This window comes from Prinia subflava, chromosome 2 (assembly GCF_021018805.1).
Source record: "Prinia subflava isolate CZ2003 ecotype Zambia chromosome 2, Cam_Psub_1.2, whole genome shotgun sequence".
Classification (NCBI taxonomy): Eukaryota; Metazoa; Chordata; class Aves; order Passeriformes; family Cisticolidae; genus Prinia; species Prinia subflava.
Genome location: NC_086248.1, coordinates 107,564,984 through 107,580,537, shown reverse-complemented (window position 1 = coordinate 107,580,537; position 15,554 = coordinate 107,564,984). Strand labels below are relative to the sequence as shown.

At 44.7% G+C, this 15,554-nt stretch overlaps 1 protein-coding gene and 1 long non-coding RNA gene across 2 annotated transcripts in view; one reads left to right on the top strand and one right to left on the bottom strand.

Annotated features, from left to right (window-relative positions):
* JAG1 (jagged canonical Notch ligand 1) overlaps positions 1-15,554 on the top strand; it is a 35,527-nt gene that overhangs the window by 12,494 nt on the left and 7,479 nt on the right. The window contains exons 4-14 of the mRNA XM_063391517.1: positions 5,404-5,658; positions 6,659-6,719; positions 10,500-10,630; positions 10,905-11,024; positions 11,449-11,562; positions 12,106-12,219; positions 12,978-13,091; positions 13,495-13,541; positions 14,041-14,214; positions 14,703-14,853; positions 15,378-15,542. Coding sequence (XP_063247587.1) covers positions 5,404-5,658; positions 6,659-6,719; positions 10,500-10,630; positions 10,905-11,024; positions 11,449-11,562; positions 12,106-12,219; positions 12,978-13,091; positions 13,495-13,541; positions 14,041-14,214; positions 14,703-14,853; positions 15,378-15,542 — 1,446 coding nt within the window. The remainder of the gene's footprint in view (positions 1-5,403; positions 5,659-6,658; positions 6,720-10,499; positions 10,631-10,904; positions 11,025-11,448; positions 11,563-12,105; positions 12,220-12,977; positions 13,092-13,494; positions 13,542-14,040; positions 14,215-14,702; positions 14,854-15,377; positions 15,543-15,554) is intronic.
* Positions 11-6,652, bottom strand: LOC134547490 (uncharacterized). Its single transcript, XR_010079479.1, has 3 exons — positions 6,503-6,652; positions 6,190-6,314; positions 11-2,400 (listed from the first exon to the last, which is right to left on the bottom strand). It is a non-coding gene; the product is annotated as an uncharacterized LOC134547490 (long non-coding RNA).

Genomic DNA, 15,554 nt, shown 5'->3' with positions numbered 1-15,554 from the left:
TTCCTTCCTCTGGCTTATTTAGTTCTGACACCTCTGTGTCCCAGGCACTGAAAGGCCTCTGGGAGCCTCACCAGCTTGCTGTGAGTTAGCGCAAGAGGAGAGGGAAAAGCTCTCCCCAAAACAATTTGGAGCAGTTCCTGCAGGCTCTGCTGCAGCCTGTCTCACTCACATTGCCTGCAGAGGGTGAGGAGCTTGCTCACCTAGGCACCAACAGTCTGATGCCTAAAAATAGATGCTGTTAATGCCTTCTTTCTCCTTTGGGAGGGTAAAAGCCAAGGGATTTCTTCAGGTTTCTTTGTTGGGATTTTTGGTCTTGTTTTGTTCTTTTTAATTAGGAGTAATATTCAAAAGCCTAAGTCTTATTCCCCTAACGACCTCTCTATAAACGAAATACTTCTCAAAACTGAATGTACTGCCTTAAAAAAAGAAAAAAAACCCTTAAAATCTGCACAAGACTTGACATTAATATCCATCTAATGACTGTAGATGAGAAATAGGGGTTACTACAAGCTCTTCCTTGGAAGTTGGATGTCTGGGGGTTTATACGGAGGGGCTGAAAAAATATTTACCAGACACCACCTGGTAGAGCTGGCTGAAAGTCAGGGGTGGGGATCTTGCTCCTGGAATGTCTCTGGTTGGTTTCAGAAGCATTCTGCTAAGCTTTTCCTGTGGCTAGAGGAAGCCTTTCAGGGTCTCTTGGCACATGAGCTGTTCTGCTTTTTGCCTACTGTTACCGAAGGAGGTGGGCAAAATCAGCTCTGTTTCAACCTAGGGCCTTAACAGTGTGTGTGGTAAAAGCCACAGGCGAGAGTGTGAATCTGAACTCATAAAGCTTTTGTTGACACAACAGGCCTTTTCCTTCAGCAAGGAAGCAGCAGCACTGTGGTCCATCTTAGAGAAATCTTATGGCAGCCTCTCGAAGTGTGCTTTGGAATGCCAGGCAGGAATGAAGAAAGGCCTTGCACAAGTGTGCACAGTACTGTGCTTTTATGTTTTAATTGCTGAGAGTGCATAGCTTGGGAACTTCTCTGTGCAGATCTGCTCCTTATATTTTTTTAAAATATGCATGGGATGTCCTATTAATTCTTCGTTCCAGAAAAGCAGTTGTCACTTGAGATGAATCATGTGGCCTGTCAGGGATAGCCACAACCAGCCTCATTTGGCACCGTTGCAGTACCTGTGATTTCAGACTCTACCCCAGTCACAGAGCAGTGGCTGGGAGATTGCTTGGATAGAGAGTGTTACAGGGAGGAGAAAAAAGTAGATGCTGCAGCAGCAGTATTAAAATGTATTTCTATTAAAAATGGAAGATGCCTGAATTCAAAATGAAAGTCCTGTTTATAGTGGGATCTGAGAGTTTTTTCAGACTGGGTCTCTGCCACTTTTACTATTATTAGAGCTCATCTTTTTTCATGAAACAACTGCATTTCCAAAGCTACACAATGAACCCTTTCTTTGCTTTCATGTTCTGGAAGCACAATTGTCTTCAGACGAACTTGCCTCATTTCTCAGCAGTGCATTTGACCAAGTGCAGACATGTTCTTGCATATGTTCCTGATCTGCATTCCTGCTTCAGCTTTGCTGTCACTTATCCATCTGTAGGTCACTTCAGTTCCTGCACTGCACAACTTTTCCTTTGTGTGCTGCATGGCTTGACTCAGTCAGCTTTCCCAGAGCTGCAGAGTAAGGCTTGGAGAACTAGTTAAGAAAACGATTGGAACTAAACAATTGCCATCATCTAATGTGAAGAGTGGGGTTTTTTGATGTCCAGGATTTTCTTTTGCCCTAATTGGCACTGAATTATAAAGACCCTGTGAGAGCTCTCAACAACAAAAGTGGGTTTAGTAGACCTTGTGTGACTTTTCAATAGCTCTGAAAGCATCCTCTGATCAATGCAGTTGTTAGAAGATCCTCGAGTGGATGCTTCCTTCTCCCCTCTACATTCCACTCCTCCTACGTTCGCTTTACCACATACTCCCTCTTGTCTCACTTCCAAGAGTGGCTTGCAGTTAAATTATGGCCCTGTTGAAGTTGATGAGAATCGTGCTTTGTTGGAGCCAAGATTCAACTCAAATGGTTTTCTTACTCTGGTTCTTGTCTGGCTGCCATCTTGCTACTGTTGCTTCATACAGACAGCTAATGGGCTGACACTGCATCTCAAACTATGTCAAAGAGCTATTGTAAATTACTGGTATCAGTTGCATGTGAATTCCAGGCAGGCATAAGAGACTTCAGCACAATGTAAACCAAGCCGTGGCTGGAAGTTGTCTGAAACAAAGACTTTCAAAAAATATCTCTGCTCTCCTTGGCCACCCAAACTGCTCAGAGAAGTCTGGCCTTCTTCTGTTGTTGTTTTTGCTTCCTGATGCTGCATAGTTATAATTTCCAGACATTGGAGCACTGAAAGGCAAAGGTGGGCAGTCAAAATAGCTCATTTCCTTGTGTCTAAAACCTTTGATACAGTTGCCCACTGAATAAAAAGAGAGATTTATAGCTTTGAAGTGTAGCCACAAGAAGTGAATAAAGCCAACAGAGTCTCTGACAGTGAAGTGTGGAGCGGAAGCCCGAGATGTACGGAAAGCCTCTCTCTTCCACTTCATCAGTTTCAAATGGGTTAATGCTTCCTCTAACCTTTCTATCAAAGCACGGCGTTCTGAGTCAGATGAAGGCAGTGGAGTTCAGAGGATCCCTTTGTCTCAAGCCTGGCTGACTGCTGCTTTTTATTTACTTAACCATTCTGCTGTGCTGGGATTGCTTCCTATAAAACTGAACCCGTGGTTGGTGCGGGCTAAGAATGGCAGGGTTGTTGCAATGCCTCCCCTGGAGTCTGGGTCAGCACCCTTGTGTAAGTGCACACTGACAGGTGGGAATAGGCAGGGTGGAGGAGTTTTTGTACAAGAAGGAACATGCCAGCGCTTCATTGTGAAAACTGTGGGTGATGGCTAATGGAAAGGGAGCTTAAACCTGTGAGACTACACTTGAATTCAGGTGGATGGGGGTAGCTTTAAAATGCATATCCAATGGAAGACATTTTACCCATGATCCGGAGGGAAATTGCAGCTGGGTTTCATTTGAGCACCTGCAAAAAAGATGGAGTCCAGGGGACTTAAAAGAAGAGTGTTTCCATTTGAGTTCAGTCTGTGGTTAAGGTCTCCAAAGAGCTGATGGCTGGAGTGAGAGGTCATAGACGTACAGCAAGGACAAGCTTCCTAGTGAGCTGGCAGATAGGAGAAGAAGGAAAGAGCAGAGGCAGAAGGAAAGATCACTTTTTCAAGGCAATTCCCTCTCTGGTGCCAAGGACTGAAATAGTTGTTGGTGGTATGTTCCCAAGGGGGAACAGGAAAAGACTGGAAAAGCAAGAATGAGTGTGGGGGTGGAGGTCGGGGGCTGGTTTGCAAAATCAAACTGAGTATCATTCTCCTTTTCTTCTGCCGCTTACAGGAGAGGATAAAGTTGTTTTCCTCACAAGGAGCAGGATGTCTTTATGCACACTCGGTGTTTGGGGAAGTGCCTTGGCTTTCCAGCTGTGCTGTGGATGGAGTGTAATCCTGCCAAGTGCAGCAGGGCCATCCCCAGCACACAGGAGTGGAACTATAATTGCCAGACTAGCCCCATTCAAGACGAGCAGATATGCATCTGCTTAAGTACCTCTTAGAATTAGTCAATAATCTTGCTGATGAGATCTGAGAGCCTTACACCTGCACGGCACAGAACATGATATTGCTCTGGATGTACCAGTATGGATAGGTCCTTAGGCATCCACATTACCTGTGAACAGGATTTAAATTAATAAAGGCCTGCATGCATTTGAAAGTCTGAAACATAGTTGTGGAGTTGGGGGCTTAGTGCCAATGAATAATAAAAACTGATTTAAATGGAAAATATTATAGAACCAGAAATACCAGAAGGTGAATAAGAAGTTGTTGCCCTTAATTTCACACTGTAAACATATAATGAGTGCTGTAGTCTCAAGTCACAAATACCCCCCAAAATGGGTAAATGCCCACAGTGTCTGAGTATTGACACTGTTGTGTGTTTGTGCAGCAAGAGCTTTGACTTCATTCCAAACTGCAGACAGGCAGGCAGGGACCTAGTGGTGGATCTGTAATGGGTATCTGAGGCTTGAGAAGCCTGTTGGGAAGTTGTTTTTGGAAAGCTGCAAATCAAAGCTCCCTAGCAATACATTTAAAAGTATCTTAGATTAAAAACTGCCCGTGTGTCATTTTACGGCTTTAATAGCAACTTCATTAGTCTTTCAGCTCTGCCTTATGTAAAATCCCAGAAGGTTCTTTTGTAGTTGTTGGAAGAACAAGCAGCACATCAGTACATTCTAATTCTTAACACTCAGAGGTGCCAGTACTTCACACGCTGCTAACACATCATTGGCAAACTGCCCTTCCACCTCAGACTCTCCTGTCCTGGATTCTGCTCCCATGTACTCACTGTTGGTTTTGAACTCAGTCTGTGAGGATATTTTGGCTGTTTTACGATAAACTTTCGCTCAGCAGTCAAGTGCTGGGTAGCAGCAGGTCGTAAGGCAGTGTCAGATCGTTTAAGTCACAAGACCTGGGCTACAAAGTGAAATACCACAGATATATACAATGTTCCAAGCAAATGTGAAATATTATTATTTCAAGCCATAATTCAGACAGTTGTAGGGCTCTGAAAGCCAGAAGACTTTTGCTAGAACTAGATGTCAAGTGCAAACCTAAACTTTGAAATGCTCTGTAGAGAGGAAGGGGCTCTATAGCACGTATATGCAGTAGTTTGAGTCTTCTGCTTTGAGCTCTGGTTGTCTTGACTTTGTACTCTCAGCTGCTGTCTGAAGAAAGGACTTGCATGGCATTTCTCAGCCAAAATTTGGTGAGCTTGCCGGTGTCGTCCAATGCTCGAGTTGGTAGTTTTCAATTTAGTGTTTGCACATAAGGAAAAGGCTGCAAACCTTTTGCAGTGCCTATGTTCAGTCTGTAGACATGGCTTTTTAGGCTATTGTAGTACATTGTTTTTGTAAATGCTCCAACTGAAAACAAAACTAGTGCCGTTAATGGAGAAGCAGGGGAAAACACATTTTGTACCAGTCTGTTGGAGCTGAATTTTCTTTAGTCATGAATTGTATGAATTCTTAGTGGATGCCCTTACCCTGCAAAAGGGGTAAGTGATTGGCAGTAACTGAACAGTCCCTTTTGATTTCAAGCTTTGTTCAGTTTGATAATGCTGCATGTGTGTTTCAGTTAATGGTTTGTAGCTCCAGGGCAGCCTTATCTGCCTGTCTAAAACAGAAAATTAATAAAACCAGCTGGCTGTCTCTGAGAGTCTCGCCTGTGAAGCTGGAGAGCTGTGATGTGGGAGTTAATGACGAGACCTAAACCAAGTCTGAACTCTGACATCTCTTGTGCCTGGCAGACCCCGACCGCATTATTGAGAAGGCTTCCCACTCTGGCATGATCAATCCCAGCCGGCAGTGGCAGACTCTGAAGCACAACGCGGGAGTCGCCCACTTCGAGTACCAAATCCGTGTGACGTGCGCAGAACATTACTACGGCTTCGGCTGCAACAAGTTCTGCCGGCCCAGAGACGACTTCTTCACCCACCACACCTGTGACCAGAACGGCAACAAGACCTGCTTGGAAGGCTGGACGGGACCAGAGTGCAACAAAGGTTTGTGACAAACGCTCAGCTGCAGACCAGTGGGGCTGGGAGGGACTCGAGGGCATCGGATCCAGGCTGTATTCGTCAGGCTGTGCAGACAGGGGGCTAAGGGCTGGTGGGACAGTGACCAGCTCTGTACACGGAGCACTGGGGGCAGGAGAAGAGTAGTTTCTGCCTTGTGTCAAAGTCTCGGAGAGAGCACTGGGCACTTAGCAGATGTGTTCTTTCTTTGATTATCCGCATCTTTGCCCTTGGGAAGAAAACCCAGCCCACTGACTTCAATGGGAGTTCTGCTGCTGACTTCAAAAAGGATTTCCCCTTTGGTGCAGAACTTCAAGACAAGCAGGAAGGAGAGACTTGTTTTAAAGCTGACCTGGCAAGTGTAGAGCTTTGGTGTTTGAAAAGTCCCAGGCTTGTTTGTTCCACCTGAGATCGTGTTCAACATGTTTATTAGGGAATGGCTGCTACCTAGGTAATTGGGGAAGGAGAAAGGAGGACTTAGGGAACAGACTATCAGCCTGTCTTAATGACTGAGTTTACCTGCAATTTGAGTTGTTGCTCATCTTGATATCCTGTTTGTTCAGAGATACAGCCAAAACTAAATCCAGAGTAGTTAAAAGCTGCTTTGACTTAGGTGTAAATCCAGGGAGAGTGGCCCAGATTACCTGCAAAAGACAGAGAAAAGAAACCTGTAGACTCCAAGTGACCTGAGCTCTCCAAGGCAAGTTGGTTTCTTCCACATAAAAACAGCTCTTTGAACAGCACTAGGAACGATTCTTCTGCAAAGTCAGAGGAACAGATTTCCTACAGAAAGGAAAGGCTGATAGAGTTCCTATCCCAGGGAGACACCTACCTTGGTTTTCCTTCCGGTAGATTTGATAGGAGACTCATTAAAACCCTGGATTCAGCAGGATTACAGTGCTGCCTAGAGATTAGAACATTCCCACGAGTGGGAAGGTGCCGGAAGCGGGCAGCATGCTGATACTCTTCTTTTTTGTTGTTTTAACAGCTATTTGTCGTCAGGGATGTAGCCCAAAGCATGGTTCTTGCACAATTCCAGGAGAGTGCAGGTAAATGCTTCCTATCCCTCCTTGCTTTCCCCCCCCCACCCCTCCCCAACTAATTAAACAAGTGATGCTAAACACAATAGGACTGGGGAGGGAGGGTGTTTTGGAAGTTGTGGTTTTGAGCAAGACACATTATTCATGCTGACTTGCCCAGAATAAGGGGGGAGCAGGCTTTTAATGCACTGATAATTTTAAGAAGCTTTTTGGTTTGTGAAATGGTGGCACGGAGGGAGAGGGGGGTATGGGATAAATAGCGTGAATGCTGCCTAATGAGCACTAACTAATTGTTTCTGCATAAATAGTGCAAATGTTTGGTGGCTATGTTTTTTCCAACAGCCTGATTAATAGGCTTTTTCAATTCCAAGCTTGAAGTACAGTGGCTTTTCTCTCTTCTTCTCCCTTTCAGTTTCCCCCTTCTTCCCTCCCACCCCCTGGTTTCTTCCATCAGTAGGCAAAAGTCAAGCATTCTTTAGAATGGGATTAGTTGAGTCTCTGGGTTCCTTTCCCATTGTGAGCCTGGCTCCAAGTGCTGAGAGGTTAATGGCTGGGATGAAATCTTGTCAGTGGGCTCTGATGAATGCCGAATTTTGCTGCCGTGCTTTGAAGTCCCTTCTGTCCTGGCAAGGAGACAATGGAAAGCAGATTTTATCCATAACACAACAGTTAAATATCTGGAATGCCTTAAAATATGCAGCACGTATTTACAGCACAGGGAAGTCTTGTCCCTTACCCTTAGAGGGGTAGTGGATATTAAATGTGGGGGTTCTTTATCAACAGACAAGTTCCAAGTTGCTGCATGTAACCTTGTGTCATTTCTGTTTACAACTGAGAGTTTCTGAGGTTACACAAATACTGATACTGAGCCTGTGCAGGAAGGGTGAAAAGTGAAGTTTGGGTATTCCTGAGTAAGACTTGAAGCTTGAAGGAATAGAAAGTGATTTTTCTGCCTAACAAACATATTGGTGGATTCTCTGTTGCTGGAAACCTTTGCATGAAGTGGGCTGCTTGATAGGCTAGAGATCCAGCAGGAACTGAATCTGGAGTGTCTGACAGACCATTCTATAAGAATTCAGCCTATATAGCCATAGTGGCTCATTGATTTTCTCTGCTTCTGTAATTCATGCTTTGAAACAAAAAAAAATTACCAAGAAACCATCTGAAGGTGAAGTTTGAAGTAACCTCTCATCCTCACAGAGCCACATCAAAGTGAAAGTCCAGCCAGGGGATGGGATGCACTGTTGTCACTTGTCCTGTGATTTTAATGTTTAGCAGCACTGATATAAGCTGGTTAACCCCCAGAACACCAAATCTAAATCTTTTTTTAATTAAAAAAAGCCTAACAAGTAGTAGGAAGTATTGGGGGGCCAGATGGTGAGAGGAGCATATCAGTCAGGGCTACCAGTGATTTGTGCTGCTGTCATCAGAATAAACATGCCTTGTAGGGGTTGCTGTCTCCTAGTCAGAACAACAGGCTTTGTTTCCAGTTTTTTTTTTCTTCTCTTTCTCTTTCTAAGTCTGTTGCCTCCCACTCACTGCCCAGACATGCACTAGTGCTCTTATTTACTTAAGGTGCAACTTTCCCACACTTGATTTGCATAGTCTTGAAACAATGCTGTCCTTCTGGTGCTTTCAGATAACTTCTGCTTGCCAAGTTAGACCACTATCTTTAAAGTGAACACAGAAATAAGATTTTATTTTCTTTTAAGTTTTGATGAGTCATATAGCCTGTATGCTACAAATGCAACAGGGTTTAAAAATAACATCCGAGCAGAAACTGCTCTGTGTTCTGGTACAACAGACGACTTGCAAACGTTCTTAAAATATCCTTTTCCCTTTCATGCCAGTCACTTTCTTTAATGCAGGCCAGCCAACTAAACCATTTTTACTCATGAATCATTATACAAGGAAAGTTAACTTAAAATTTCTCATGAGAAACTACTGCATAGATATTATTAAACTTGAGTTGCTACTGTGAATCTTTTTCTGGAATTGATATCCCACTTTTTTTTCCCCTAAATGCCCATAGCCTTATCCAGTTTTGTTTGTTATGTTCTGAAGCTGATGTTTGAAGTAGTACCTTTGGCTCTAAAGCTCGTGATTTTTTTTGCCTGTGTGATGTGGGTTTTTTTAAACTATTTTACTTTCTTTACACTTGTTCTAGAGAAAACAAAACCCACCACCACTTTGATTTGATAGGAGTAAAATCCTCAGTTTGGGTACCTGCTTGTACAGGTGAGGTCCCTTAGTTTGGCTTGTGTGCAAGCTCTCAGGCAAGTTGCTTTGAGTGCAATACAAATTAAAAGAGTCTGGTCCTAAATTCTGATCTTTGTGCATTCTCATTATATGCCCTAAACAGAAGGATTTTCCAAGAGCTACTTGAGGGAGGTTGTTTTGCCTTATCTGCGTTTTTTTCATGTCCTTTGCACTGAGTGGCCTTTTTTAACACACAAACGAATAAGAATTTCCCATTGACTTTGAAAAGGCTGCTATTGTGATAGCTATTAAAGAAAAAAGAGTTAATTAGGATGCAGTTTGTCACCTGAGAATTTTAGAAGGGAAGTTGGACTTACCACTGGCTGTGTGTGATTATCCATTGGATAGATCCTTCTGGCTTTTTCCCATGAGAAGAAATTGCTAGCAGAAGAATGGTGGGGGGTTTTACAAATAGAAAGCTTAGCTGACTTCTGTAGAGCTGAGGTTTGTTTTCATAATTTAGTGACAGCTTAGTGCATAATTGCTGCTGATCAATTACTCTCAGGACTTGTTAATGAAATACAGTACCTCAAAAAGCCCTTGCTTTTCATTTTCAACTTGTTTTGCTTGTTTCTATCTATAGATCCACTTTAATTTGAAGGATCCTGGGTCTGTCTTGCTAGGGAGAGCTAAATGAAAGCCAAAATAATCTTTCCCTTAAGGGTGCTTCACTTTAAAGAACATCTTCCTTTTAAGTAGAGAATAGTAGAGAATTCAGATAGCTTATTGATGGTGACAATAAAGAATTCAAATAGTAGTAAATTCTTCATGCATTAGTGTTTCTCAGAATTGCATATGATTTAGTTATTCCCTGAAAAGAAGTTATTAGCATAAATCAAACTCAGAAACACACCGACAGCTGATCTTTGAACACGTGTAAAATCCTGCCCTGCTGCTTTCTTCCATCCCTGACTGTGGCCCAGTCCATACTGGCTCTGTGTGTGTCTCTCTATTCAGAATAAGGGTGGCTTCTCATAGAGCAGGGAACTCCTCCTGTTTTGCTGCTGTCCTGCCAAGGGCTCCGAGTTGGTGGTTATGGTTTTATTTGTCTTCCTGCAAACCCAGCATGGCTGAAATGCCTGGAACCTTGTATTCATCAGGATCTCTGGATAACTATTGTTTCCACTGACTTTTTCTTCCCCCCTCAATTTATAAAGCACCCTGTCAAAGTCCAGAGATTGATTTGTAGTGCACACCCACCCTCTCTGCCACGTTTATATGAGGCTCCAAAAGAGTATTATTGTGCTGAATGGCCTCATGCTGGTTTTCTCAGAACAGTTATTCTTTTGTCAGGAGGCCAGCTACAGAGACCTTGGCAAAACTACCAAAATGTTTGTTTACAAGAAACCATCAAACAATCCTTGAATAGCTTCTCCCCTCCCCTCCTCCTGCCCTTCTACCCCACTTGCCCAGCCTTCCTTCAAGCTTTGGAGTTGCACACTCCTATACACACACAGCAATTATGACAGGTTTGGGTTTGTTTCCCTGTTCTGATTTTTCTTTTCCTTTTTTTTTGCTCTTTAACGGAAGGTGTCAGTACGGATGGCAAGGCCAGTACTGTGATAAGTGCATTCCACACCCGGGATGTGTCCATGGCACTTGCATTGAACCATGGCAGTGTCTCTGTGAAACCAACTGGGGTGGTCAGCTCTGTGACAAAGGTATGCTAATCCCAGGGGGCCGTGTCACACTCGAATGTCGGCGCTGGCAGACCCTGCACGCGGGGCTCAGCCAGCTCCTGAAACGTGCTGGGAGCGTGCTGGCCCTCAGCTGCTTGGCCTTGTCCCCACTGCTGTTCCAGCACGGTTAGCATCTGTGCTTAGCTTGTCCCTGTCCTGTCCCACTCCTGTAAAGGCTCTGGGATAACAGAACAAAGCGCATGGTGATGTTCCTGTAACTTTCCAGCCTGGCTTTAATGCTGCTCCCCTCTTGCAGATCTGAACTACTGTGGAACCCACCCGCCCTGCTTGAATGGTGGTACCTGCAGCAACACTGGCCCTGACAAATACCAGTGTTCCTGCCCTGAGGGCTACTCAGGACAGAACTGTGAAATTGGTAAGTGTTGGGTGCAGCTGCTGAGCTGCCACCTGACAGTGAATTCTTGCCAGCTTTTGCTGGCTGGTTTTGGATGCACTCTATGAGATAGAGGAAAACTGAATTTGTAGTTTACCCACTCAGGGCTGGGTACAAAGATCCAGCCTTTCCTGTTCATGCTTTATCATGAAGGTTTGGTGTCTCTGAGCTGCTCACTGGGGAGGTCAGTCCAAGCCACCCTGTCTGGCTGTGGCTCCAGCAGGTGCTGGTGGGGTTAGCATGGAAGGAGACTTTCTGCAAGCCAGGAAATTCCTGGTTCTTGCAGGAGCACAGTGCAGCAAGACTAATGATGGTGTGTCCAGAGCAAAGCGTGTGGAGGGAGCAGGGGTGGCCTGTGGTGGCATTGCTGTAGCCTCTGCCATGATGTCCTTCTGTCCCTGTGCAGCGGAGCATGCCTGCCTCTCCGACCCTTGTCACAACGGGGGGAGCTGCCTCGAGACATCCACAGGATTTGAATGTGTGTGTGCTCCTGGCTGGGCTGGACCAACTTGCACTGACAGTGAGTCCTTTTCAGTGTTTATTAAAAATGTGCCAGTTTGCTGGTTTTGATCTGTCTAATCCCTCATAAACTTACAGGGCAGACTACTTAACTTTTCCCAGCCTGAGCATTGCTTCCTGGCAGCCATTTACACCCTGTGTGCTCTCTTGCCCTTTGCTTGTACCAAGGTTTTTGTCAACTGCCAGGGAAAGAATAGCCAAAATCACCTCGAAAGAAGCAGAATGCTGAATTTCTGTAGCATTCTGGCATGTTGTTAAAAATGCTGTTTTGAGGCACTTGCTGGATCCAAATAGGATCTTGCAAAAAGGCCTCAGGGGCAAACTTTTCCCCCAATGCTTTGAACCCCCTTTTCATATTACCCCTTTCTTTAAAGGAGGCTTTTGCTGAAATCAAAGATAGCCTAGAAATTCCAAGTAGGAGTCCTGTTGTTCTTCTGTTCCTCAGGGAAAACCCCAGTTAACAGCAACCATTTATCAGACGTGTCAGTTACTGCCATTGCCAATCTGGTAGTGGAGCTAAGCCTCTCCTTACTCTGCATTACAGATATTGATGATTGTTCTCCAAATCCCTGTGGTCATGGAGGAACTTGCCAAGATCTAGTTGATGGATTTAAGTGTATTTGCCCACCTCAGTGGACTGGCAAAACGTGCCAGCTAGGTAAGAACTGCTTCCTCTTCATCCAGGGCTGTTCCAGAGCTGGGAAAGACAAATGCAAAAGGGATCACGGTCCTGCGTTACTCATGGTCATGTTTCTGAAGCCTGTGGATGTATTTTGGCACATTGAAGACATTCAGTGTCTGTTTGCAGGACTGAGGTCTAGGACAGTGTCCAAGAGTAGCGTGGCTTCCATCACCTTGCTTCTGCATGCTGGCACTTGAAGGAAATAGTTAACCAGAGTCATCCTTCACACCAAGACTGCCCTGAAGTGGGGAGGGTGTGTGTTGTGCCTCCCAGTCCCGCTCCCACATGTGTTTCTCCCTTTACCCTGTGAGAAAGTTGCTGTATCTCTTCAACCATGTCAACTCCTCCGGACCCAGGAGTTCACAGCTGGGTTCTGAAATGGGGATGATCTCACGGAGAAGGAGCTGGCTGCATTCTTCACACAATGCACTCATCCCAGTGGCCAGGCTGCAGCATTCCTCCTTCAGAACGCTCAGCTGAGATGTGTGTGTAAGGGCGAGTTGCTCTTAATGAGTGGCTGGGTAATTGTGAAATAATTAGCGTAGCCTGCATGTTCTAATTGCAAAGAAACTGAAAGAGCCTTCAGAGGCTGCTGATGATTGACTTTTGTTCGTTCAAGTCACGCTAATCCCTGCTGCACGCTGCAAGTTCCTCTTAGCTCTGGAGGAACTGCTGGCTATTGCTGGGGTGTGGGCTTCTCCCTTCCCCCCTGAATGTTCCCCTTGCTTTTCCAGATGCGAATGAATGTGAGGGCAAGCCCTGTGTCAATGCCAACTCCTGCAGGAACCTGATTGGCAGCTACTACTGTGACTGCATTACTGGCTGGTCTGGCCACAACTGTGATATAAGTAAGTGTCCATACCCTTGCGTTTATTAAAGGCCGGTTCTTTGGGTATTTGTGCGTGTGCCACTCAGTTCTAAATTCAATTTAAACACTGGGCAGAGCCCCAGCAGTTGATGTTTTTAGAAAGGGAGTAGTTGGTGCAGAATGAAAATATACAATTTTATCAAAGTCATTAGCCTGTACCATAGCTATATTCTGATAAAGGGACTAAAACAATGATGTGAAGTTTTACTGCCTCTCCTAGAAGAATCGCGAAAGGTTTCCCACCCATTATAATAACCTTATCTCAAGGAAGGCATGCAGGAAACTTGACAAAAGGTTTATCTAGCTGCAGTTTTAGAGAGACCTGAACTCTCTATCTAGTGTAAATATATTTTTGCCTTCTAACCGTGCTAATTTTATTGCAGATATTAACGACTGTCGTGGACAATGTCAGAATGGAGGATCTTGTCGGGTAAGCCCTTCTTATTTTACTTTTGTTTCCCAAAGATTTGCAACAGTAACTAAAACATTTGAGTTTAAGCACTAATAGTTTGGAAAATAGCAATTAGCTGGTACAAATGGTCATTTCTTTAAGTTGGGGAGAGGTCCTATGTCATGCTACAGCATGTGGAGATATGTCTGTAGAACAGTAAGGGGGGGAAAAAAAAACCCCTTCAATAAATTACTCATTTTCACTGCCAGCATCACCAGTGAATGGGCTGGTGGTTGTGCAAACTACCTGCTGGAAATATAGGCTTCCCTTCAACCTGTGGATGAATGTATCCTGCTTGGAATTTAAGAATGTAAGCTGGAACTGGGTCTGTGTGTTTTTTCCCCTTTAAATATTTTTCGCCTTGTTTGGGCATAGTAAGGTGGATTTTTTTAAACTTTTAAAATTTTTTTTCTTAATAGGAATATATCGAGGGAGGAAAAACCTTAACTCTAAATTATTTTTTTTTGTTCTTTCCCAGGACTTGGTTAATGGTTATCGGTGTATCTGTTCACCTGGCTATGCAGGAGATCACTGTGAGAAAGACATCAATGAATGTGCAAGTAACCCTTGCATGAATGGGGGTCATTGCCAGGATGAAATCAATGGATTCCAATGTCTGTGTCTCGCTGGTTTCTCAGGAAACCTCTGTCAGGTAAGAAGGCTGGGTGAAAGGCAGGCCCTCAGCCAGTGCCGTTTGTTCCGACGCTCTGGATCTGAGCGTGGAATGCCTTGCATCCAGTGAAGCATAGTATAAAGTTGTACTTGATATCGCTGTCAGTCTGCCAAGAAAGTGCTTGATTAATATATATGGGGGGGGAAGAAACCAACAAACCCCCAACAGGCTGCTGAGGATTCTCTTTGTTAAGCAGACTGTGGTGTTTGCATGTCAGGCTTTGTGGAGCTCTCTAACTGTTAACTTTGGCAGTTTAATAGTGAGAGTTGTCTGCCCAAGTAGTGGCGAGTGGGACTAAACTCTGTGTGCTATGAATGATTCTTTGAGGCAGCAGATAAAAAGGTCAGATTCCACAATGTCGGCCTGTCGTGGTGAGGGAAAGCCATGATAAACCTCTTTCACTCAGCTTTCCCTCGCTCCCTTCCCCCCGTTCTTATTTCCCTCCCCTCTCTGTGCACTACTTACAGCTGGACATAGATTATTGCGAGCCAAATCCATGCCAGAACGGCGCCCAGTGCTTCAATCTTGCCATGGACTATTTCTGTAACTGCCCTGAGGATTACGAAGGGAAGAACTGCTCCCACCTGAAGGATCACTGCCGCACGACGCCTTGCGAAGGTTCGTGTTGCCTTGCGGGTGAATGGCAATGTCTGCCAATGCTTCCTGCCCCTCCCCTCGCTGGAGCCCTAATGCAGCTCCAGCAGGGGAGTCACTGGAGTAGCTCTGGAATAAAGAGGCTGAATTTTGCCCTCTGTCTCAGGCCTCTCTCCGTGTGAAAAGATAGTGATATTTGTAAGTATCACCTGTTGAAAGCCAGCATTATGTCAATGTGGACAGAAAGCACAGGTAGCAAATAGACTGATGCATTTATTCCAGGCCGTGGATGTGTTCCAGCAATCATCAGATAAGATGCTGTGATTATTTTATGCACAGTTGGCAGCGTCCAATGTTATTTTAAAGCAGCAAACATATTTGCAGTCATATGTTTATGGTTTCACTCGGTGATCTTAAAGGTCTTTTCCAACCTAAACGATTCAATGTCACGAGTGTCTTCTAAACATCTGTGGCTGGAAGTGAAAATGTTGCTTTTAAGGAATCGGGTTGCATGGGTAATTCTCATGCTGCTCTCTGCTTTTCTGCAGTAATTGACAGCTGCACCGTGGCAGTGGCTTCCAACAGCACGCCCGAAGGGGTTCGCTACATCTCTTCCAATGTTTGCGGTCCTCACGGGAAGTGCAAGAGCCAAGCGGGGGGAAAATTCACCTGTGAATGCAACAAGGGATTCACCGGCACCTACTGTCATGAGAGTAAGAGCGAAA